The sequence below is a fragment of the Macaca thibetana genome, chromosome 5 (assembly GCF_024542745.1).
Source record: "Macaca thibetana thibetana isolate TM-01 chromosome 5, ASM2454274v1, whole genome shotgun sequence".
NCBI classification, from domain to species: domain Eukaryota; kingdom Metazoa; phylum Chordata; class Mammalia; order Primates; family Cercopithecidae; genus Macaca; species Macaca thibetana.
The window spans coordinates 145,176,372-145,202,941 of NC_065582.1; the positions used below are offsets into that span (position 1 = coordinate 145,176,372).

Here is a 26,570-nt window from a genome sequence, read left to right on the forward strand (position 1 = left end):
CAAAGTTATTTCTATCTGTTTCTTCAAATAAATCTAGCAAAATTTCTATCTTATATGCTTAAAAAAATTAACGAACAGAAAGCAAAAGTATCCTTCTTTTTAAAACATACCGTACTTCGCTTATCACTAACCCACAAGATACATGTGAGAGAAGTAAGAAATCCACTCTGGTCTTGGAACACGGTGGTTAGGAGCCAGGCTTAGGTTTGATCCCCAGCTCTGTCATACGCTAGCTGGGTAATTTTGGCTAAATAGTTTAGCTTCATTGCACTTGGTTTCTTCATTTTTTAAGTGAGGGTACTATTATATCCTTCCTAGTGCTACTGTAGAGAGAAAAAGAAAAAAATAAAGTCCTTAGGAATGTTATATAATAAAATGACTAAGGGCAAGGGCAAGGGCAAGGCATCAGCCTCCTGGGTTCAGTTTCTGGCTCTATGCCTCACCAAGTACATACCCATGAGCCTGGACTTCACTGAATGTCTCAGTTTCCATATCTGTAAAAGGAGGACACTAGTTTCATCTACTTTGTTGGGTTACTGTGAGGAGTAAAGAATAGAAATAAAGTGCTTAGCACATGGTGAGCACAAACTAACCATTAACTATTATTAGATTAATATCTGGCATATTGTAGGTACTAAATAAATGGTAGTTAATATTAACAGGCCCAGCAGTGGCTCATATGCCTGTAATCCCAGCACTTCTGGGAGACCAAGGCAGGATGGTTGCTGGAGCTTGGGAGTTTGAGACCAGCCCAGGCAACACAGTGAGACCCAGAGTCTTTTTAAAAAAATTAACAGTAGGGGACAAAATGGGAAAGAAGAGAAACCATGAGTGTTCACAGGTAGAAAGGTCTTAGGAATCATTCCGTTTCATCTTTCACTCAACAAACGAGACAACTAAGGACTAAAGCAACAGCCGGGCGCGGTGGCTCAAGCCTGTAATCCCAGCACTTTGGGAGGCCGAGACGGGTGGATCACGAGGTCAGGAGATCGAGACCATCCTGGCTAACACGGTGAAACCCCGTCTCTACTAAAAAATACAAAAAACTAGCCGGGCGCGGTGGCGGGCGCCTGTAGTCCCAGCTACTCGGGAGGCTGAGGCAGGAGAATGGCGGGAACCCGGGGGGCGGAGCGTGCAGTGAGCTGAGATCCGGCCACTGCACTGCAGCCTGGGCGACAGAGCGAGACTCCGTCTCAAAAAAAAAAAAAAAAAAAGTACCCTGCCCAAAGCCCCTCAGCTCTGGAGGCAGAGCCAGCTCTGCAACCCAGCTCTTTGTGCCTCCAGTCCAATGTTCCTGGCCTGAAACCGCACTGCATACTTAGTCCTCCTGCCTCTAGGGGTGATGGAATTATAATGGAAACCAGTTTTTCACGACTCTTCTCCAAAAAGGAAAAAACGAGATGGGGATTTGGGAGTTGGAACAAGGTGAGAGCAGCCATTGGCAAAGAGACAAAATTGAATACTGCTTCTCGATATTTGGAACATATATCTGGAAGGCATCAGGATTTCATTTTTGGTGAAACTGGCCAAGGGTTTATAAATTAAAAATATAACCATAGGAAATAAGAATGACTTGGGGAATTATGGACTGATCAATTACACTTTGGAATAGGGCCAGTTGATGGTGTCATTAATCAAACAAAACAGTCCAACTTTTTGAATAACAGAAAACTGACTGAACAACCAAAGAGGCTCTCTTGGATGAGCCTCTTTGCCCCCACTCCACCAAAAACCTTACTAAACTAATAGTATTTCTTAAAATGAGTTGAGTGAGATAAAATGGTTGTGAAAATACTTTAGAGGAAGAAACTATTCAGAGTACTTAGTTCAACACTCTCATTTTACAAATGAGAAACAGAAATGAAGAAAGCAAATCACTGGCTCAAATTGACTAGGCTAGTGTAATTTCAGGGCCTCATGGTAAGATTATGGATTAAAGTGTAAGCCTTAAACAAAGGGTAGGGATAAACAGAAGAAGTACAATGATCTGTATCATTGAAGAAGTATCCATCACCATTCACTTAGACCTTATAATGTGCCAGGCAACATGCTACGTTGATCCATATGCCTTTATTCCTCACAAATTAATGAGTTAAGTACTATTACTATGCCATTTAATAGATGGAAAAATAGAGGTTTAGGGAAGAATAGGAATGACATTAACACCTGTACCAGCACCATTACTACAGTCATCTTTTTCTGAGCACATACCATGCACTGGGTAAATGTACTCGTTGTTTTATATATATATACACACACACACATATATTATATGTTATAAAACATTATATATATTTATAATGTATATTATATTGTATTCATTTATAATGTGTATATATGTATGTTTATATTTTATATATTTATATATTATTTATGTATATATTTATAATGTATATGTATATATTATATATGTGTATATGTATACTATTATACATTGATATATAATATACATATATCTGTATATATCTGTATATATTATGTATGCATATATATTCATAATATCTGTATATTTTATTATATATATTAGCTCATTTAATCCTTACAATGGTCTTCTATGGTCAGTAGTATAGTTAATCATTTTACAGATGAAAACATGTGAAACTTAGAGTAAAATTAAATTATTAGCCCAAGGTCACCCTGGGCTGGGAAGTGGCTAAGACAGGGGATGAAGCTGGGCCTCTGCAGTTGATATCTTTAAGAATAAAAAGCTCACGCCTGTAATCCCAGCACTTTGGGAGGCCAAGGCGGGCGGATCACGAGGTCAGGAGATGGAGACCATCCTGGTTAATACGGTGAAACCCCGTCTCTACTAAAAAATACGAAAAATTAGCCGGGCATGGTGGTGGGCGCCTGTAGTCTCAGCTACTCGAGAGGCTGAGGCAGGAGAATGGCGTGAACCTGGGAGGCAGAGCTTGCAGTAAGCAGAGATCGTGCCACTGCACTCCAGCCTGGGTGACAGAGCAAGACTCCATCTCAAAAAAAAAAAAAAAAAAAAAAAGAATAAAAAGCACAGGAAGACAGATACCACATGATCTCACTTATATGTGGAATCTAAAAAGGCCAAACTCATAGAGGTAGAGAGTAGAATGGGGGTTACTGGAGGCTGAGGAGGAGGTAAGGGGTGGGTAGAGAAAGGTGACATATTAGTCAAAGCACATGAAATTCCAGTTAGACAGGAGGAGTATGTTCTAGTGATCTATTAGACAGCATAGCGACTACAGCGGATAACAATATATATGTCAAAACTGTGTGAAGAGTAGATTTTAAATGTTCTCACCACAAAGAAATAAGTCACCACAAAGAATAAGTTGACAGACATGTTAATTAGCCTGATTTGATCATTCCACACTGTATAGACATTATAAGAGCACCTTATCACCTTGTACCCCAGAAATATATATAATTATTACTTGTCAATTAAAAATAAAATAAACATTGTTTACAAAAAAGGATAATAGGAAGAAGAAGATGTAAAGAAAAATCTCCATTTGCAAATCTTTGACGCTTCCAGTAATAAAGAACTGACAGGGAAATAGCTCTCTCTGTCTCAATCTCGGTCTCAACCTCTCTCTCTTTTTCTCTCTCTTGCTTGTCTCTCTCCCTCTCCATATATACATATATATGTAGGTATGTAGAATCCTTGGCATTTCTGTGGCTAATGGAACACTGAAATGAGCTAGGGGAAGAATGGGGCTTACCTAGGAGAGTAATTTTTGCTCCTATTGTACTAAAGCTCATTACTATTTTAGTGCCATAATCTATCACAGGGGAAGCAACACATTCATTGCCTGGAATAACATGCTAAGTGGAACAGAGAATCAGGTAAGAAAATAGTGTGGTTAAAGCATTTGAAAGAATTAGGAACAAAGAGATGGGATGATGGGGCTAAAGGGCTAAAGAAGAATAAAAAAGAAGAAAGTTGAGAAAAAAAAACACATTGATTTCATTCTATAGATAGACAAGTGTAACAGAACAACAAACAGTTATCCAAGGATTATTTTTATTTAAAAAAATACAGGCTGGGCACGGTGGCTCATGCCTACAATCCCAGCACTTTGAGAGGCCAAGGGAGGCCAAGGGAGGCAGATCACTTGAGCTCAGGAATTTGAGACCAGCCTGGCCAACATGGTGAAACCCCATCTCTACTAAAATTACAAAAATTAGCTGGGCATGGTGGCACACGCCTGTACTCCCAGCTACTCGGGAGGCTGAGGCAGGAGAATTGACTGAACCAGGGAGGTGGAGGTTGTAGTGAGCTGAGATCACACCACTGCACTCCAGCCTGGGTGACAGAGTGAGACTCCATCTCAAAAAAAACAACAGCAACAAAAAAACAGACCAATGAAGGCTTCTTTCTACTCTACATGGAAGGCAGTTTTCTATTTCTATAACATATTATTTACTCCTATAACAATATATCATCAAATGTCTGCTTAGAAATCAGTTGACAGAGGCTGGGAAATCTTGATGAATGAATAAACAGGTAGACCAAGCAGAAACAATTTGTTTTCATAAAGCATTCACCCCATTGTTAATATTTCATATTGGCAAATTTAACCAACCTAACAGTTGGACCATGTAAACTATGGCCAAAAAAAAAAATTAACTGCCAAGTATGAAATGAAATGGATATCCTTAACCGAACATATTAATATTTTGTCTTCCAACTGCTTAAATACATAAGCTCTGCGTTGACTTGACTTTTAAAAAAGTTAAACCTATGACTTTTTTAATGAATACTTTCTGATCAGCCATGAGATGATCACTCAATCATTTATTGATTAAATAACCATTTAATAAAACATCAGGTAGTTCCAACAACCCTACAACTCAAGTTGCTACAGTGCCTTTTCAGGAATGAGTAAGGAGCCTGTTAACTATGTTGAGGGGAGGATGTAAAAGCGGTTGTCAATGTCAATATTAAGTTTAGAGCCAGATAATAGGGTAACTGCCTGATCACCCTTGCTGTGATTTTCTAGTAAAGCTCTTTGTTTTCCAATCCTGCTGATCACTGCCCTTCACTTTCCACAGTAACTCTCCCCTCATACTGACAAACAGGAAAAAACCATTCAAGTCCTTTCTTACATAATGTGTTTTTTTGGAGGAGATCCAGAACTCAAAGATCCTTGATGCTTTTTATCAATTCCACTAAACGTCAAGGACAGGAAATAAAAATATTTTTCTCTTCCGACTCAAACACAATACCCCTTTGTGAAGCTGCTAAAAATCTAGAAATAGCCAATCTGGGAAAATTTTCAGGTGAGCGATAGGCATCAAAATATTTCATTTTTGCTAAAAATATCTCTAAGTTTTTCTTAGCATTCCAACAGCTCACATCACACTGAATTTGAGTACGATGAACAAAATCTGTTTTACCCTTGTACTGGCAGTGACTCTGAGGTTATACAAAGGAGTCAAAGTAGCCTGTCCTATGACACTGAAGTCCCTTGTAGGCATTTGCCAGTTCAGAGCAGTTCTTTTCAGAATGGAAACAGGTAAGATGGCAAAGGGAAGAGAGATCAATGCAAAATTCTGTATCTTCATTACTTGGCAACTGGAGCTTCAATCAAGGACCCAAGAGGTAACTTAGGCAAGTGGGGGAGTCCCTGAAGGCTAAACCCATGACAGCGAAGCTTGTGTAGTCCTCAGCAGCTGCCCCAGCACAGATAAATTGAGGCTTCCTGGAAAGCACAAGCATCCTAATGGCAGTAGGGCTGATCCAGTGTCCAGAGGGAAACGTAGTGGCAACAGAAGACACGTGTGGTCTGGGGTAGGCTTTGATGTCGCAGCTCCACAGCAACAGAGACACATGAGAAAAGATCAAAATAGAAGAACAACCCAGCCTTGCTTGGAGAGGAGGTTGAATGGAATGGAATAACTAGGTGGCTAGGTAATAGAAAACCAGGTAACTAGGTAATGGAATAACTAGGGAATCACTGTGCACCTGGAGCTTCTGGGCTCTTCTCTACTCTGCAGGCTTCTCCCCAACACATCAGAGGCCTCCCAGACTCAACTGCTCCCCTCAACAGGAGCAGAAAATAGACGACAGCTACATTTTCTTCAAGTCTTGCCAAGAAAAACCTTGCAGGGTTAAGAACACAAAAGGCTTCAAATATCTTGCTACTGAGGTTCTTTCTTATAAGTTTCAGTGTATACCCACACACAGAGAGTGAAGAAAATTCACTTTGATTCAAAGGGTTCAAGAATGTTCACAGTCTTTCAAGGAGTCACTATGTTTTTAAACTCTTTCAGCAGCTCTATTTGTGCTCAAAAGAGTCATAGATGTATTTAATAGCAGTTTATCTTTCAGTTGGCCCATTACAAGCTGCAGCATAACATGTAAAGAATCCAGCATAATCATAGGTTTGGAATTGAGAAGGCTCAGGGCAGGGGGGAATGGGTGGGGAGTCTGAAATATAAAGACAACGAGTTTGTCGTGTTATTTGCTGCAGGGAAGCATGTCCATAGGTGAAAAGGTTGAATTTCAGATAAAAATATAGAAGTAAACATCTGGAGAAGAAAGATTTTCATAGCAGGTTTATGAACATTCTCCTAAAAATCCATCGCCCATGGAAAGAAACAACTAGGGTCTGTGGAGCAACAGGGTGAAAACGAACATTCACTTAAGATACAGTAACATCTTTCTACCAAGTGATAAAAACCTATCACAAAATAAATACACACCACATGTGCTCCATAAAAGTATAACACAGAGGCACCTTTGTTTTTTTAACAGAAACCTGGCCAAGATGTGAAGACCCAGACTGTGGTGCTACGTTTGGGACTCAGAGGTCTGACACAGGAGCTGAGACTCAGACCAAAGAATTAAGATAGTAACAACATGTTGTCAATTAATCATGCTCATAAGGTAGTCAAAATGACCGTGAGGACACATTTCAGTCTATCGGATAGTATGCCAGCTTTTATTCTTGTGCTCAAAGACGAAGAAAGCTTTAACTTGGTGCAATATGGGCCATAAGTTAAGTTGTCATATACATTAAACTCAGCCTACAGTCTTACTTGAGTAAATTTCATGAAAAAATACAATTTTCTTAAATGTAAGTTATGTTAGGGAAAAAACAGTATATCCACAGGGGCCCAAAGATGTCCCTAACAATACACTCAAACATATTTCATGTATTTTATGTTTTTATGTTTAAATGTATAAATATAAATTAACATATTTCTATTAAAATTCATAAAATATATATGTACATTTATAATATAAATTAAATACCTTTAGCTGAGTTAGACATTCTGTGCCCTGAAGGACACCAGTTATTTTAGGAACAAATACTCTTTATTGAGGAAGAAAGTGCTGGATCCACCAATGGAATGAACACCCACATCTGTTAGACATAGTTCAATGTGTTACTTTCTTCCCCACAAATCGCAAGTTTGTGCAATTAGCTTTCATCAAATCAACATATTAGTCACCAAAAAACACGCTGATGAAAACAAAGACAGGCTAGTTGCTTATTTCTTGAAAGTGAATAGTTCCTTTGGCCATTATATAAGGTAATCAGTTTTGCCAGCATCAAAACAGATAATGCTTTAAAAATAATGTGAGGACAATGTTATAATTTTTTTAGTTCTTATTTTCACTTTAATGGCATTGACTCATATAAGCACTATATAGCAAGTTGTTCTCTCTTACTATAGATACCTGCACTTACATACATGTAAGACTGTCCTCTAACTTCAGGAAATACTGACGTCAAGATCCCTGGCAGTATGGAAGCTGCTGTGATGGGACGGATTCTGGAGACAATTGAAATATTAGCAGGGAATAAACTTCATAAATGCTTATCTTAAGGGAGTGTTGGCAGAAGCAAGGAAAATGGGTCAACTTCAGGAAATAGCATAGCCTATTTAATGGCAAAAAAAATCAAGAAACAAAATGGTGTTCAGTTGCTGGTAAATCAGTTTTCTCTTTCTAACAAGTTTATTTATAACAATTTTTCTCTTCTTCCTATAAGGAAGGTAGTTTTTCCTTCAAGTTTTTACCATTAAATTCACACATTTAAATTTTTTTAGTCCTTAATTACCCTGATTGAGTAATTTGAGAGCAGAATCCTTTGGCCATTAGGGAAAAAAAAAGAAAGAAAGAAAGAAAAACATATGTCCAAAAATTCCCTAAGCTTCTCCATATTCCTAAAAACAAAATGTAACACTAGCAGTGTAAATAAAATCAATACATTGAGAACTCCTAAGGCTGGTTCTCAATGGAACCAGCCACTCCATTCTTAGTGGAATGAAAACCTGAAATGGAAACGGGGAAGATGAAATGAGATTCTATCTAAAAAGACTCCAGCAGATTCAGGGCTAGTGTGAAAATCCCAGGATGTGTAATGAGGGGAGGGGAGTAAGTTCTATGGTCAGAGCTCCCATCCATCCCAGAGTGGCCCAGAAGAAGCCAGGCAAACACAGACCCAGTCCACATCGCTGCTCTACCACAAGCATCAGCTTTTCAGATGTCAGACCTGGGGTCGGCCCAAGGAGGGGCTCAGAAACCACAGCGACTTTTCAAGTTGTGTCCTTTATGGTATTTGCAGGGAAAGAGCCAACAATAGCCAAGGGGCTGTTTACCAAAGTCATTCTCCAGCACCTCCCACAGAAATGCTTGTGGAAATCACTGCCAAAGCTTACATGGGAATCAAACAGAAGGAACAGAGCACAGCCATGTAAAACATGCCCCAGTCATTTCGTAAGCTCTGTTTCTTCACAGATGGCTGCTGTGGAAGAAATGACTGCTTACAGAAAACAGAGATCCAAAAAATTAATCCACCACTGGGATGAAAGCAGGATGAAAAATGATTCCATTCTATAATTCACATTGGTGATTTACCAGGTCTGGGCTATAAGACATCTAGGGATAAAACTGCTACTCAAAAGCAGATCTGGCAAAGGTGAGAGAACGGTGTGAAGGGCAGGTACTGTTGAAGACTCTAGAGTCAAAAAAGGACTCACCAAATTAAAATAGAATGTTCCACAGACCATCTAAGCCAGATGGGAGTTGGTAGCTCATACATACCCTTGTATTTCCAAGAGATGGGAGACTCCAGGCTCTGAAAGGGACCAAACACAAGCTCACCTGCTGTGGCAGTACCCACAGCTGAAAAGAGAGGATGCCAAAGGAATCCAGCCTTCCTGAATCTATACTCCCAAGGTTGGGCTTTGGGACTCTGAGGGTCTAATAAGCTATGGCTCTTATTTTATATCATTACAACAACTGCTTTGGTTCTTTCACTCTTTCACTACTTAATGTGCTTCTTTACATTTCGCAGGTTGATGATACATCACTGCTTTGGATTTCCCTTCAGTTTCATGGTTCAATCCAATAACCATGTCTACATTTCTTTCACTGCCTTTATACTGCTGTACAGTTAGACTTCGTCTGCCACTCTATACACACACAAATCTCTCCCTACTTCCTTACCCCTCGTTCCCTGTTGGGAGCTAAGTTTGAAGCTTCATCCTTCTAGATCCACTCAACATTCCTTTTTAAAAGGTAGAGAACAAGGAATGTAGCAGCTGTGTTCGCTGAACTATTGAATTCACAGTGCCCAGCAGCCCTCGAGAGTCAACTGCAGCGTCCATCAGGGCAAGGACTGACAGTTTGTTTCAACACTGAATATGGTTAGTACCTGGCAAGGAGCAGGAGTTCAATAACTCGTGGCAATAATTTGTCATCATTTTCCCCCTGAAATCCATTTTATTATTCTTTTTTTTTTTTTCTTTTCAGGTTAGAGTGCAGTGGTGCGATATGGGCTCACTGTAACCTCCACCTCCCAGGTTCAAGCGATTCTCCTGCCTCAGCCTCCTGAGTAGCTGGGATTACAGGTGCCCACCACCATGCCCAGCTAACTTTTGTATTTTTAGTAGAGATAGGGTTTCGCCACATTGGTCAGGCTGGTCTCAAACACCTGACTTCAGGTGATCCACCCGCCTCAGCCTCCCAAAGTGCTAGGATTACAGGCATGAGCCACCATGTCTGGACCATTTTATTCTTTTATTCTCAAATTATTCTCTCTATAGGACAGTAGAAGGTTTAAACATCACTGAATCATGGTTTAGGGAATTATTCCACCTAAAAGGCAGGGCCAAAATCTCAAAGGGTCCCAAATTTATCCCAATAGCCAAAGTTCCTCCTCCTCTTTCTCCTTCTTTTCCTACTCCTGCTTTTCTTCTTCTTCATATCTTGAACCACATGACAAGAAAAAAATATCTATACTCTTTACCCATGTTAATTAATTTACTCTGCATGAAAACCATATAAGGTAGTTACTATCTTACGTCCATTTTTACAGACAAGGAAACAAATGATTGTGCTGCGTGCCAAAGATCAGCACACAACTGAGAAGCTGCCAATCCAGGATTTGAACTCAGGCCATCTCACTCCAGAATGTCAGCTCCCAGCTGCCCTGCATACTACGTCCTGAAGGAGAGCTGTCAAGAAGGCCAACTGAAGCCTGTGAGGAACAGTATCCTGGCCATTCATTTCCCAAATATTTATTGAGTGCCTACTATATACCAGGTGCAGGGAATGCTCCCAACAGCCATGGTCACTGTTCCTATCTAGTCAACATTCCTGTTGCTTTCCTAATCACCATTTGTTATAGCTCCCAGAGAGTAAGCATGCTGAATCCATTAGAAAAGGAAACTCAAGAGTGAGTTCTTCTTCCATATCTTTATCCTTTCAACTTTCTTATTATAGAAAGCAATTGCCACTCCTCCCAGCATTAGCTGGGACTCCAGCAAGAACCAGCTGGGACTATGTAGCAGCCTGGAATGCATAGTTATAGAACTAAATGGAAATGGGAAAATGAATACAATGATGCCAGGAAGTCCCTCTCTGCCCGATGATTAGATTGAGGAGATGCAAAGGCAGCTATAAGGAGAGTGGCTTATTCTTGCCCTTTCTTCCCTTGGGAAGGTCTTCAAAATTGGAGGAGTTAACGGCTGCCCAGTCACCTTCTAGTCACCTTACAGAGAGAGCAGGAGAGCAGAGTGGCACATACCCTCAGGCAGGATTCCTGAGTCAAAGGCCTGCTGCTAACACTTGCAGCCTCTCAGTTTTATTTGACCTTCACCTTGTGCAGAACCCACCCCGTGCAGTACAGGACAAACCCCTTTTCCCAGGGCTGCTGAATCAGCCACACTGGGAGTTGGGGGAGAGAAGTTTCAGACTCCTGAGACATTTGGTCTATTCAGCACCATGAAGGAAATGGCCGTAGCTCAGTGAGAGAATCAAAATCAGGAGCTGGCTGAATAAAGGTGATAAAAATAGATTTTCCGACTCCACAAGATGAATCATTTTGCCATGGGGATTCGCCAGGTTCTGTTTCAACCTGGTTTTCAACCCAGTCTCATAAATTTGGCTAAGGAAAATTTTCTTCCCCTGGATAACCAGTGCCATGGAGCGTTTAGCATTCAGACAGGTCTGACGGGATTTTATGACACAATTGTCCAGAAATAACCCCCATTCCTTTCCTGGCCTGCAGTAAATAGTGACTTTGAAGGACAAGGACTAAGTGGGCAAGGCTGGAGACGCAGCCCTTCCCTCCAGACTCCTCCCTGCCTCCCCACTGTCCTCCTCACTTCTTTCCATCCTCATTTTAAGATACGGAAGTTTTTAAAAAGCAAAGGGGGCCGTAGAGTCAGGAGCAGAATGTGGCCGGGGCTCAGGTGAAGCAGCCCCCCCATGAATGCAGCCACATCTCCCCCATGACACCAAGTGCTGCTGGACCACATCTTAAAAATGTAGCCAAGTTGCTTTTCATTCTCAAAATTCTCAAAAATCCCTTTTATTTTGACTAAACTAATAGAGTTATGTGTCTTCTACCACATACCGGAAAATAAAAAACAATGCTTTCCTTAGGGAATTTAAAGGGGGAAAAGCTTAATTAAAAGCAACAGGTGCTAACAGTTATCAAAGGACAAGATGAATCCACAGGAAAGTAATTTTCATATTATTTTTGCCATACTAATAAGTGAATAAAAAGTAACTTTTTTTTTTAAACCAAGTTTTAAAGTCTAAATAGCTTCCTTCTTTCCATCATGGATACCCCTAAGCATCTATTTTTTATACAACGTATTTTACTTACCCCCACTTGTCCTCACACTCCACAATGAACTCCAGCCGACCCACTCTGGGAGATGGGAGGGGCATGTCTCCTGTGTGCTCCTAGTCAGCCCCAGCACGGCAGCCGAAATGCCCTTACATTTCCTTTCCCAAAACAGTCGTCACCACTGCCAACCCTGCTCTGTCCACAAGCAGGCTGCAGTGGCTGAAATGCTGATGCAGTGAAAGGGAACTGGAAGAGAGCTGATTGCCACACCTATTGGAGAGGGAGGCGGAGAAGCCCGTTCCCTCTGAGGAAGGGGAATGGCATCTTCAGAGGTAGAGATGCCAAGATTGGAATTCTGCAGAGAGCTTTGTGTCAGCCACTAGCACACAGTAGGTTTGCAGTACTGTCAGGAAATCTGGATCTGGAAAAAGCACCCAAGTGGGACCTGAGGAACAAAGACTCAAGTCCCAACTCTGAAACAAAGTTGCTGCCTGACTCCAGGCAAGTCACTGCTTTCTGGTCTCAGTTTCCTTGTTTGTAAAATAATAGTGTTTCAAAAAGTAAATCTCCAAGTGGCTTCTAGTTCTGAGATTCCAAGGCCCTGCTAATGTTCATGGGCATAATAAGTAGTAAATTACCATTTATTGAAAACATCCTGGCCGGGCACGGTGGCTCAAGCCTGTAATCCCAGCACTTTGGGAGGCTGAGGCGGGTGGATCACGAGGTCAGGAGATCGAGACCATCCTGGCTAACATGGTGAAACCCCATTTCTACTAAAAATACAAAAAACTAGCCGGGTGTGGTGGCAGGTACCTGTAGTCCCAGCTACTCGGAGGCTGAGGCGGGAGAATGGCGTGAACCCGGGAGGCAGAGCTTGCAGTGAGCTGAGATCCCGCCACTGCATTCCAGCCTGGGCAACAGAGCGAGACTCTGTCTCAAAAAAAAAAAAAAAAAAATCCTGTGTACTATCTATCATATTAGGTATTTTATGTATATCATCTCATTTAATCCCAGAATACTGAGATGGGATTTATCAACCCCATCTTATAGATGAGGAAACTGGCAAACTCACTCCATGAATCCCCATGAAAATAAAGGATCATCATATCCATTCAGTGTTTTGAATTTAAACAGAGGCATTCAATCTTTGTGCCTGAAATTGAGATGACATCTGAGAATGGAATTTCTGCACTGCTGGGAGATTAATGTGTTTACAGTCCTCTGCTGGTATAATTCCGAGGTACTAGTATTTATGGTTATGGCTGTTCATGCTACTGCAAAATCCATTTTCCACCTGTTGCTTTTTATTAAACCTCCCTAAAGGACATGAAATATTTCTTTCTGCAGATTCTAAAAACAGGATGCTGAAATATGTGAGCAGAAGCATCGTGTGCGGAGTTACCATTTGGAATTTTCAAATGCTATAAAACACAATGTTTACAACCAATTCATCATTTATAAAAGTTTATTGGATTAATATGCCAATGGACTCACTGGTATCCTGCCATTTATTGATACGAATACATCAAGCGGTAGGCTGACATTTAATATTTATTAATAACTTCTGTATTTCCTTGCCTATTTCATAGTTTCCTTGCATTATGCTCTTTTATCTTTATTGTCATTCATCCTATTTTAAGTTAACTTTTTATTTTAGAATAGTTTTAGATTTATAGAAAGCTACAAAGATAATATGCAGAGTTTCAGTATAAGTCATGTCTTACATCTTACATTCCTATGGTACATTTATCACAGTTAATGGATAAACACTGGTACGCTACTATTAACTAAATCTATGCTTTATTTGGATTTCATTAGTTTTTCCCTAATATGCGTTTTCTGTTTTAAGATCCCATCTAGAATGCCATATGATATTTAAGCATTATGTCTCCTTAACTTTTTCTGCACTTTCCTTGTTTCTCAGACGTGCCTTGCTTTTGATGGCCTTGATAGTTTTGAAGAATACTGGTCGGGTATTTTATAGAATATCCTTCAATTTAGGTTTGTCTGATATTCTTTCCATCTGGAGATATAGATTTTTGTGAGGAAAAAGTACCATTCTTTTAACCCTGAGGGAAAAGAGGGAAACGACCACTCCTATAACATTATATCGATCATCCCATTTTTTAATGTTATGTTTAAGTTCAATCAAAACCTTAAACTGAATATAGTTAAATTATAGAAAGGAAAAATTAGATATCAAGCTACTCAGGAATCTAGTATTTTATACTGTGGACAGAGTGACAGAGAGGAAGTAATTTTTGCACCCATTTGAGATGAAGGTAGACCTAAGATTCTAGCAGAAAGCCAGCTAATTACAAGAGAGGTGACTAGTGAGTTCTTTTGAAATGCTTGCCAAGGCAAACTTCCTATAAAAACAATCCAGAGGAAGGCACGTTTTAAGAGAAGTGCTGTTTCAGCCTAGCATGGTCTCCTCTTTCAAATGATACTTTCATATATTTGGTGGTATTTTTTTCCTGTTGTCAAACAATAAAATCCCTATAAACTTGGGTTTGGAATACATGCTAAGAATTAGTTCCGCAGAAAGTTATCCTCTAGGTAAGTTATAACTATGAAAAAAAAGAAGTCAGACTTCGGCTGAAATATGTGTTTCCTGCTATTATATATTTTTTGCTCACAGTTTGTAATTGAAGGTCTATTCCTAAAGGAAAAAAGTGAGGAACTGATGTAATGTCACAAATTCTGCTAAACGCTGCTCAACGAAAGATAAGGGAGAACAAGCGGTTTCTTTCTTCAAAGAATGGCATTTTTTTTTTTTCGGGAACAGGAAAGGGAAAAAAAATGAAGGGGGGAAAAAAGCTTTACAGCACTGCTATATATAACCTTCCACCTCGGCAGAGACACAGAATAATTATGGAAACAAATTTAGAAAAATAGTTTGTGGTGCAGAAAGAGGATATTAGACTTCAGCTAGCAAGTCTAGGCATTCAAAACACATGTGAATAAGAATTTAAGGGCTTAGCTGGCTAACCCACTGTTATGGGCTAAATTGTCTCCTCCTCCCTCCCCCAATTCATATCTTGAACTCCTAACCCTTTCTAACTCAGAATGTGACTGTAGTGACTATAAGGAGGTAATTAAGTTATATGAGGTCACCTGAGGGGGCCCTAATCCAATATGACAGTGTCCTTATAAAAAGGCAAAATACGGACACAGATACATACAGGGGAAAGACCATGTGCAGATGCAGGGAGAAGGCAACCATCTGCGAGCCAAGGAGACAGGCCTTAGAACAAACCCACTCTGCTCACACCTTGATCTCAGACTTCTAACCTCCAGAATTGACAAAATACATTTCTATTATTTAAGCCACCCAATCTGTGGTACTTTGTTATGGCCATCAGAGCAAACTAATACACTCATCTAGTACTAAGAATGAAATATCAGGGTTAGTATAAGAGAGGCTGCAGGGTACAAGATGGGGTGGACATGATATCTCAATGAATTGTCAATTATATGAAAATCTTTCTTTTTTATTTTTTGTGACAGGGTCTCACTCCCATCACCCAGGCTAGAGTCCAGTGGCACATTTACGGCTCGCAGCCTTGACTTCCCAGGCCCAGGTGATTCTCCTACCTCAGCCTCCTAAGTAGCTGGAACTACAGGAATGCATAACCATGCCTGGCTAATTTTTTGTATTTTTAGTAAAGACAAGATTTCGCCATGTTGCCAGGCTGGTCTTGAACCCCTGGGCTCAAGCAGTCACCTGCCTTAGCCTCCCAAAATTCTGGGATTATAGGCAAGAGCCACTGCACTGGTCTTTCTGTCATGATTTTCAATTCTAAGTGCAATTGCTAATGACTTTTCCTGTAGTCTCAAACTCCTTTTTTTCACTCCCTTCTCCCAATCCCTGCCAATGTGGATCAAACACTCCAAAGACAATACTATAATTTGAAGGGGGAGGGGAACTTCATAGCTTGTGGTTATAGAAAAAAAAAAGTCTTCATTTACACTTAAGCATAAGGATTTAACTTCAAAATAATCCATTCATTAACCTAGTCCAATTTTTTTGTAACTTTTTCCCTGAGTTCCAAACCAGCATTTCTAATAGTCTGCCAGACATCTGCACATGAATATCTTTTAGAGATAGCCAACTCAATATATCCAAAAGAGAATGCATCTTTTCTTTTGGAACCCATTTCTCATTCCCATGTTCCCATGATTCCTATTAATGGCATCAGAATCCTCCACATTGCTCAAGTCCAAAATGCAAATGTCATCTTCCTAAGATTATCTGTTGTATTTCATCAGTTCTAAGATGTACACTTTTTTTAACCTCTGAAATAAAGATGCATTTTTCATTGCTAGTGGCTTAGCATTGTGTCATCATTGAATTAGCAGCTTTTTAAAATGAGCTATAATTTTTAAAAATGGTGTGTCTCATCATTGATGGCATATTACATTTAGTGAAAAGCAAATCCTGTCTCCTCATCTCTAATCCCACTGCTTCTACTAAGGTTTAAGTGTTCATCCTCTCTCATTCGGACTACTTATCTCCTACTTGACTTTTATTGCTGGTATCTTACCATAATCAGCTTTCTACACGGCCACCTCAGTTATCTGGAACACAAGATTCCCTTGTTTTCAGTGGCTCTTACTGCACAAAAAATGAGTCCAAACACCCCCAGATGGCATTTCTGGTCTCAGCTTACTATTCCTGGTCCAGTTTCCAAGCATGGATTTTTCTCAGGGATTCTGTGTCCAGCTGCAGCCACTGGACCCAGTGCAAATAATGCAAATGATAGCCATTTCCAGATAAGACCCAGGTTCTTCTGACTCAGAGCCTTTCTCATTCCATGCCCTGAAGCTAGTTTTTCTTCCTCTAACTCCATGATCTTCACTATTTGTAGATGCCCTGTTCAAATCCCACCTCTTCCAAAGTTCTTAATCACAAATCAAAATTTCTTCCTTGGTATTTCTTGCATGTTATGCTTCATCAACATTTCACAGTCTACCTTACATTTGACCTCTCTTCTACATTTGCCTTCTAGAAAGTAGTCTCCTAAAAGGCAGGAATTATGTCTTGAAGTGGATTTTTACTTGGAAGGCATGAGAGAGAACACATCATCTCTATTTGGTGTATATGTGCAGAAGAAAATTAGAAAAAAGACCTTGTATTTCATGCAAGAAAGGCTGTCCAAGGAAAACTGTGTTATCTTTAAAGTCCTATAAGCACAAGGAGCCCATGTTCAGGACAATGAGAGATCCATGCCCTGGCTGCTCAGTAGATGGATACAACCATTTCATTCACTGTGACAAGAAACTTCTAAAGAGCTCCCAGAGATCCCTTCCTCCTGGCATTCAGACCCTTGTGGAACCTCCTCCCCTTGGGTGTGGGCTGGACCTAGTGACTTGCTTTTAATTAATAGAATAAGGCAGAATTGATAAAACATCACTTCAGAGATTAGGTTATAAAGGACTGTGACTTCCATCTCGATTGTTGTTTCCCTCCCTCCCTCTCTCTTTCTTTCTCTGGCCTTTCCTGCTTGCTCACTCCGATGATGCAAGCTGCAACCCTTAAGCTGTTCTATAGAAAGACCCACATGGCAAGTAACCAAGGATGGCTTTGGCCAACAGCCTGTGAGGAACTGAATCCTGCCAATATCCACGAGTGAGCTTAGAAGCGGAAGTTCTAAGCTCCCCACTCTGGCCTGGAAATGACACTGACCAACACCCTGAATGCAGCCTTGTAAGGGACCCTGAACCACAGACCCAGCTAAGCCTTGCTCATATTCCTGACCCATAGAACTATGAGATAATAAATGTTATTGTTTTAAGCCACTAAGTTCTGGGGTAATTTGTTATACAGCAATTGATAACTAAAACCCTCACCAAATAAGAAAACCACAAGATGAGTGGAGGGACAAAAAATTCTTATTAAGTCTTCCCAAATACCCACAAAAGATGTGCAAGGGGACTAACTTGTTGGTCTGATCCAAGCACATCAGTAACAACCAAAAGCCAGCCTACACCAGTGGGCATCAGAACTCCCCTTCACCCGGTCCAACCTACAGTGGAGAATTGCTCTCGCCATCTGACACAGTTTTATCACTGTATTCACCATGTGGTCAAGCCTTTTGGTTTAGGTCATGAATCATCTGTTGCCCTGGTTTCCAAGCGTGATGTACAAAGTGAGAGATAAATGTTACTTTCGAATGTTACTCAAATGTTACCTTCACTCAGGAAGAGCCTTAAATACGTTTCTGAGGTGTTGGGATTTCATTCCACATTCAGTAGGGAGCCATATAAAATTATGAGATGAGGGACACAAGATGACCTGTACTTTTTTTACAAGCTAACTGTGAAGGCTATTTCAACCAGCAGCATACAAGCTCTATCAACCTGGGAGGCGGTAAATAAACTTAGATTCCACAAGTTCATATTCCACCTTTCAATTGAACGCAGGTGGAATGCACCAAAGACCTCATGTGTTTTGCTGATTTTCCCTGCAGTGTGTAGTCTTTCATGGCTAAACCTACTAAAATGCTAACCACCACTCCTATGTTGGCTTGGCGTTGGCATCAAACTTGAGAGCAGCAAATTGAGCATTCCCTCTGTGTGTGGTGTGGGAACACAACTGAGGTTTCTCATACTGTGCCAGGGATGAGGATAAAGGAAAGTGTGTCATTAAATTCCATTTTGGCTGAGAAACTTCACAATGTCTATTCATTTCCCTCAGTGAAATATGCCTCCTTCACACAGAACATCACTCAGCTACCAGTTTTTACTTGTTCCCCTAAGGAAGGGGAGGACGACCCCTAGAGAGTCCAGGTCATACCATGCTACTACTACAGAGAACACAGGGTAGCAGGAAAAACACATGAGAGTTTTTATTCGAAGCCCTTCCTTCTCCCCTACCCATGAATGAGAATTCTGTCTTCCTGTCTCTGAGTCTTTGTTGTCCAGAATCAGAATCGGGGGCAAAAGGAGCCCAGTCTAGCTGGATTGATTTGCACTGGAAAGGGCTAACCGTTAGTCATAGCAGACAAAAGGGTAAGAAGCAAGGAAGGCAAGAACTAGCACAGTGTGAGGCTCAAAGATTTGAGGGTCACTCAAAGATTTGAGGTTTTGGAGGGTTGGCAAGTATAAGAGGGGTGTGTGTGTCTGTGTGTGTGTGTGTGTGTGTGTGTGTGAAAGAGACAGAGAATGAATGTAGGAGAGAAAGAGAGAGAGGAGAGCACTTTAGGAAATTCTGTTGCATATTATGAATGAAATCACTCTGACATATTTTTTAAAGATTCCATTAAAGAATTCTAAGGCTTTCCTATGATCACTTGTTAGGTGTGGCCATGTGAAGCCTGATTTGATAGCGGCCATGGTAGAAATATTACATGGAGCAGTGCCTTTTTCATAAAGGCCACTTCCTGAATTTGGTTGAGTTAGTACATTTTAAATGAGAGTCTGTTTTCTAACAACTTAGGTCTCCTTAGAGGTCACTGTCTCCAAACAAATTTCCTGAAAGTGTTGAGATTCAATTCTATAGCCTAAGGTCTAATGGAGAGAGTGTAACACAATGGAAAAGGCACAGACACAGAGCTAGGCAAACCCAGGTTCAAGTACCAAGTCTGCCTCTTATTAGTTGGAAAGCTGGTGACATTTCTTTGAACTTTAGAGTAAAGGTACAGCAATAATGACATCGCAGGTGTGTTGTAAAGATTAGGAAGGATGATCTAGCACTACACCTGGGGCGGAGTAGGAATGTGATACGTGATGGTTATCACTGTGGTAACTTTCACCTCTAACCTCCCTCTTGCCTGCCTTGCCTTCCTCCTGGCCAGACAAAAAGACTTTTTTTTTTTTTTTTTGAGACAGAGTTGCACTCTTGTAACCCCGGCTGGAGTGCAATGGCACAATCTCGGCTCACTTCCTGGGTTCAAACAATTCTCCTGCCTCAGCCTCCTGAGTAGCTGGGATTACAGGCGCACACCACCATGTCTGGCTAATTTTTGTATTTTTAGTAGAGACGGGGTTTCACCATGTTGGCCAGGCTAATCTCGAACTCCTGACCTCAGGTGATCTGCATGCCTTGGCCTCCCAAAGTGCCAAAGGGATTACAGGCATGAGCCACCATGCCTGGCTGAAAAACAACAGTTTTAACTGGAGGAGAGACAGAGCCCAGAGAACAGAACTTTAAGCAGTTTTTTCTAAGGTAATCTATATATCTTATTGGAGGGAAGGTAAAAGTTCTAGAACTTCTAAAGGAAGTTGTAAGAATATAAACGAAAAGAGAAGACATTGATCAGGATGAGTTGAGGCACACCAGAGCTAATTCTTAGGTAGGATTTGCAGGAAAACCTTTCTTGACAGTTAGACATCCAAAGCACCGAGGACCCCAATTTATTGCATTGTTATCTTCCTAAAAAGATGAAGTCTGCATAAAGGCTTTTCACTCGTGCTACTCAGGTTAACAGTCTTGTATGTCTAGTTTTGTCCAAAACAATATTTTTATTCTTCTCATAATGTGGAAATCTCTACAGCTCTTTCATCACTTCCCCTAGTCTGATCTCACTCAACGAAATAGCAACTGTTCTGATGTCGTTTCATAAAATAAAGCAGATAACTTTGGAAAGCTTTCTAAAGTCTAAAGAACGTATGGAAACTTACATTTTTATCCATGGCAGGAAGCTCTAACCATATTTGAAATCTTATCTTTGATTAGAGAAAAGTTCATCCTTTGCCCCAAAATGCGTTTCTGAGTGGGTCAGGGTACTGAATGGTAGGATCATCTGACCACTCACATTCCTGCTTATCCTTCTGACCTTCAGCTAGTGTCAAATTTCCATCATTCATCAGGCTAAGAAGTGATACGTGAGCTCAGAAAGATAATTTGTAGGTATTGGCCAACAGAAAGAAAAAAAAAGATGAACTTAAAAAGTGAGTTTTTGCCTTCCTCTCTTTTTCAAAAAAGGTGAAATGATCTGTCATTAAAATGTGTCCCATCTTCAGCTGGGAACACTGGATATGTAATAAGCAAGGAGAGGGGTGGCCAGGGCTCGGGATCCATCTCATCTTTTACTGTTTGTCTAACGTGGGGCAAATAACTTCCCTTTATGGACCCACATGTCCTCATCTGTAAAACAAACACATCTAAGATGCCCTTCTAAGATACATCTAAGAAGTAAAATTGTCTTTTCCTCAGATCACTTTTATCCTCATAGACCCATGGAAAAATCAAACAGTATTTTATGACAACTCTAAGAAGGTTCAGCACTCAGGGGCAGAATCCACAAATATCATCTATTTCCAATTATACTTCACATGTGCATATGTGCACACACAATGGCTGTCACAATTCAAATCTGTGCAAGAAAAAGCTTAATCCCCAAACTCCAATCATAAGCAAAGATTTCATACATTCACGGCTTTTGCACAAAACCCAAAGCTCCTGGGATGAAACAACATTTAGCATGATCTCTAATGACCACTAAATTGAGTTTCAAGATGTGGCTCGATTGTACAAAACTGACAAGCTAGCAGACTGAAGTGCAGCATTTTTTAAAAACTTTGGTATGCCAAGACCTAAATTTGAGGACTTTCTCTCTGGCAGCAGCAAACAGTATCACTAACACCTAAAAGAGAATGCAAGCATCTGCAGGCAGTCACCACACGGCTTCATATGTCAGCAATCGTTACAGAAGAAATGCAGACCCAGATCCAGGGTCTTTGCATTCTTGCCAGGAAATGATTTTCAACTACTTTGTTTTAACACCTTCACCCCTGAATTCTTTGTAACCACAGCTTAACTCAGGGGCTAAAATACACCTATTCATGCCTTTGTAAATCTACATATGTTCATAATTTGAGATTGCTATGTGAAAACACACTTTTCTATTTATCTTCAAGTCAAGCAGCTGGGCCACCTTAATGGACTGGCTTCTCAACGCTAGCCCATTAAGACACACAGGCATGGGTTCCAGGCATAGAAACCCTCTGGCCACATTTCTCAGATCTCTATGGCCCCTGCTACTACAGACTTCTTGATCAATAGATGGTCAGTGGCCTGTCAACCCCTGACAAAGTTAAAAATCCAACCTGATGTATTCAGAAGCATTTCAGGGATTTTTCTACCTGCCCTTTCCTGACTGTCATGAATATTAGGAAGAAGAAAATATTGTTTGAAAAATGCCCTCACAAAAAGGCTGCATCTCTACTAACAAGATGATCTCTGCCATCTTCAAATCTATTACTTGAGGTTGCCTATGTCTCACCTGAAAATAACAGAATTAATGTATTTTAATCCTCAACTTTTTATATGGAAAAACTTCAAACCTACCAAAAGGTTGCAAGAATAGTACCATGACCCCATACGCCCTTTATCTAGAGACAGTATTTTGCCACATTTCCACCCTTCTTCCCTTCCTTCCTCCCTCCCTTCCTTCCTTTCCTTCCTTCCTTCTTATCTCTGTGTATATGAAATTATATATTATGTACCCAGAATTTTTTGCTAAACATATTCAGAATTGGTTGTATACACCACGACATTTCATCTCAGAATACAGCATATATATTTGCTGTCTAAGATCAAGAGTATTCTCCTCTATACACAAAGACAACTATCACATACAGGAAATATAACACTGAGAGAATACTATTATCTAATACTCAATTTATACTTAAATTTCCCCAATTGTCTCAGTAATGTCTATTATAGTTGCTTTTTCCCAATTAAGGATCATGCACTGCATGAGGCTGTCATATTTCTTTAGTCATCTTTAATCTACAACAGTTGTCCAGCCTTTTGGGCATGGGGCAGTATTTTTAATGACGCTGACAGTGGTGAAGAGGACAGGCCAGCTGTTTTGCAGTATGTCCCTGAATGTAGATTTGTCAGATTGTTTCCTGAGAACTGTTGTGATTTCTTAGTGCATCGCCAGGACATCTAACATCATTTGGACCCATTATAGATATCGGTAAGTTAGATCATGGCCAACTACTTAAAGACATAGTGTCTTAACATGAATATGAAACCATTTACAGGCCTTTAATTTCAAACTGTTAACCATAGTTATTTAAAATCTTACTTTCCAAAATATATTTCAAAACAGAGCTGACTTTTCTGTCTCTCAAGTATTAACTCATTTTCTCCTATACCAGGGGATGCTCTCTGTATTCTATAATAAAAGACCATAATGGACTATAAATATTAAAGGTTTCACAAAGGAGTCTGTTTTGTGTTAGATCTTTAGTTTTATTTAATTTTTTATTTTTTAACTTAAAAGATGTGTTAGTCTGTGTGAGATCTTGATAGATAAATATAATTTTGTCAAAAAGAGCAGGGGGAAAACATTCAATGAATAACATATATCACAAGAAAAGGCATCATTCATGGGAGTGAAGAGTGTTTGCGGAACTGTGAGTCAACTATTATAGTCCAGGCAAGAGATGAGGATGGCCTGCTCTGGGGCAGTGGCCAAGGAAATACAGACAAGTAGACAGATGGGAAAATTCTTTGATAGCTGAACTGGTGCGACTGCATGTCTATGATGCCTTCACTGACATTGGGAAATAGGTGCACGGGACTGGTCATTCAAGTCTCATTTGAATATGTTAAGTTTGAGGTGCTTGTAGGAAATCCAGATGGAACTGTCCAATAGATAGAACACCAGGTCTGGAGTTTAGGAGAGAGTACTTGATGAGAAATGCTGCTTTGGGTCCATATCATGGAGAGCTGAAGTCATGGACACAGACAAGAACATGAGTGTAGAAAGGGAGGCACAGGCACGACATGAGAACCCTGGAAGTACATGAACATAACAGGGGGTTGTGGGGTGGCAATCTGTTTCCCACCAGGGCCACAACTAGTGCTCTGCTTTTTGTGGAAATGTTGATCTGAAGGCAAATGAAGCAAAGAAAAAGAGTTTGACCAGATTTGTAGATTCAGGAGTCACTAGTGAATGGGTAGTAGGTGACTTAAGAAAGTATTTTTTTGGACTAAAGATAATAAATTAGTAAATAAAATATAACTGATACAGGGTGAAGGTAAGTAGGGGAGGTGTTCACTGAAAAAGGGCAAAAAAAAAAAAAAGGCGATAGCAAGGACAAAGTGAAAAGGAAATCCAAATGAAAAAAGAAAGTAGAGGAATACTAGTCAAGAACATAAATAGAAGGAAAGAAGATGAGGTCACCTTGCCTTCTTGTATCAAGTTGCCCGAATGCTCTAAGACAGAGGCAATATGTGAGAAACAACATTTGATCCGTGATAGGAAATAATATAAAGACAAATGCATGTGCCCCTAAGAGTTAATTTTACTAAAATTATTTATGATTTCCATTTTAAATTGAGGTTTCGAAACCCTTTTCTCTTTAGCTACTGAACTGGGAGCGACTTGTTTCTCCTCATCTGGATCTTCCTGGGGCCTTCCTTAGTTTTATGTTGCAAATTTTGCTTCTATAACATTAAACCCCAGAGCTCCAAGGTCCAAAAAGTTGCCATAGGCTTAGGGACAGATATTCATCAGGATCATTAAGACCTTGGCTTTAACATTTAGAAGAGGTGAATTTACTAAATGTTTAAAAATAATTGATATATGTATACATTAATATATAATACTCATATATTATTTATTATATGGAACTATTCAAATATATTCCTTCCAAATATATGTATCTATCTCGATATTAACTTACTTGGTTACATGATTCTGAAGAACAAAATTAGAAGGATTTTTAACGACTAATCACCAGTTCACTACCAACCAATATGGGGAATAAAATGCATCCGCAGAAATGGCAGTTCTTCAAGAAAACATCTATTTCATTCAATCTGCTGAAACCATGTACCTTCCTCCAAGGACCCCTCACAGTTCTCAAACACAATTGGTTTTTTGTCACATCTAATTTCAATTAGTCATCGTGATATGGCTAAGAAGCTTTTTAACAACAATCAGTAAGGTCTATGTAGGATCCTGCTTAAATTCTTGACATTCTTCTCATTGCTTTCTGCAAAACCACATGCGCAGAAGGCGATCACAATGGAAACAATCAGTGAGTCATTACCAAGCTATATACTTCCTCAGCTCTCTGTGTGTGCGTGCGTGTGCAAGCGCACGCACATATATGCCAATTCCTTCCGAAACTGAAATTTGATTGTCTTCCTGATCTTTTTACTTCTTTCCTTTTTCTACACAAAGGCAACATCGATGAAGCTATTAAAATTAGTTGCCAAGAATTACAAGACATATCAATGCATGAAAAAAATATTCTGCTTCTAACCACATATGAACATGTAAGTTTTAGATTTTATGTGGATAAGTTCAGAAGGGCAAAGATTCTGTTTAAATGGTTTTCCAGATGATGTCAGACCACCTTAGTGTCCCAGTATGTCTTCAGAATAGTTGATCTACAATTGTGGTATTTAAACCCAAGTAGATTATAATATTGAAAACAGCAATTTATTATGACACTATTGTTTTCTCTTAAAATTCTCTTTCTCTCTACCTCCCCTACCCTCCATTCTAGTGGAACGCAGTGATGAACTGAAATGAGAAAATGTAATTAAAATCACATTCCTCCCCCAAGGGTCAACCTAATTATCAGCCTCTCACCCCAAAACAAATTTAGCTCTTTGAGAATGAAGGTCCTTATCACTCATGGAAAAAACACCAACAAAGATTAACATGCCATTTAGGCATGACTGCAATCTTTCATTTTAAGTGACCTCTTCGTTTAATGGATTCAATGCGTTCTCATTCAAGTGGAATATATATTGTGGGAGAGAACTGTAATAAATGGTACTGTCATGACCCCTAGGTTAGAGCAAAGGAATATTGGAAAATAAATCTCAATTCCACATACTCACCAGTCCTGCAATGGGGGTAGGCAATCTATTGATCTTTTTAACAAGTCCTGGCTTTATAGCATTCAGCAACCTGTCATGAAAAAGGCAGAATGTCAAGTGAGACATAAAGCAAGATGGATCACACAAATCACCTTTATCCAGGGCTAGAGCTAAATTGCTGGATAGGAAAAGCAGTGAATTCAAAGCATGTAGTAAATCTCAATAATCTATCAGCTTTCATGCATATAAGTGAAGAGCTTTGCCAATATCAAGTTGGTCCATGGCAGGTGAAGTTTTAGAATTTAGAAATGTTGAGAGAGGAGAAAGGGTAGAGACTGAAGAGGGCTTCAAGGAAAAGGACAAGGGGGAGAGCTGGATTGAGGTTGTGAGGGAATTATCTGGAACTGGAGCCAGGTATTACAACTCAGGTAAAGCTTGTTGCCAATTTTCCTGGCTAAGACAGGGGTCTCTCCAGGGATGCACTAAATTCAAAGACCAGTATCTATCTTTACAAATGATTTGCCAAGACAAATTCTAAGTCAGACCCTACTTGCTCTTTGAGGATAGTGGCTTTTTCAAAGTGGTTGAGCTTCACTTTAAAAAGGGAAGAATATGTTTAATAAGAGGTTAGCCAATCATATTCTGAAGATTTTAAACAAGGTTGACCAAGAGTCCCTAGGTACAAAAGATATTTGAGCAAA

General features: G+C 39.9%; 1 protein-coding gene across 16 annotated transcripts in view; it reads right to left on the reverse strand.

Annotated features, from left to right (window-relative positions):
- The window catches only part of LIMCH1 (LIM and calponin homology domains 1), a 344,225-nt gene that overhangs the window by 150,984 nt on the left and 166,671 nt on the right, over positions 1–26,570 (reverse strand). For all 16 annotated transcript variants that reach the window (XM_050791190.1, XM_050791189.1, XM_050791193.1 and 13 more), the window contains exon 3: positions 25,891–25,960. In XM_050791190.1, the coding sequence (XP_050647147.1) occupies positions 25,891–25,960 (70 nt within the window). The remainder of the gene's footprint in view (positions 1–25,890; positions 25,961–26,570) is intronic.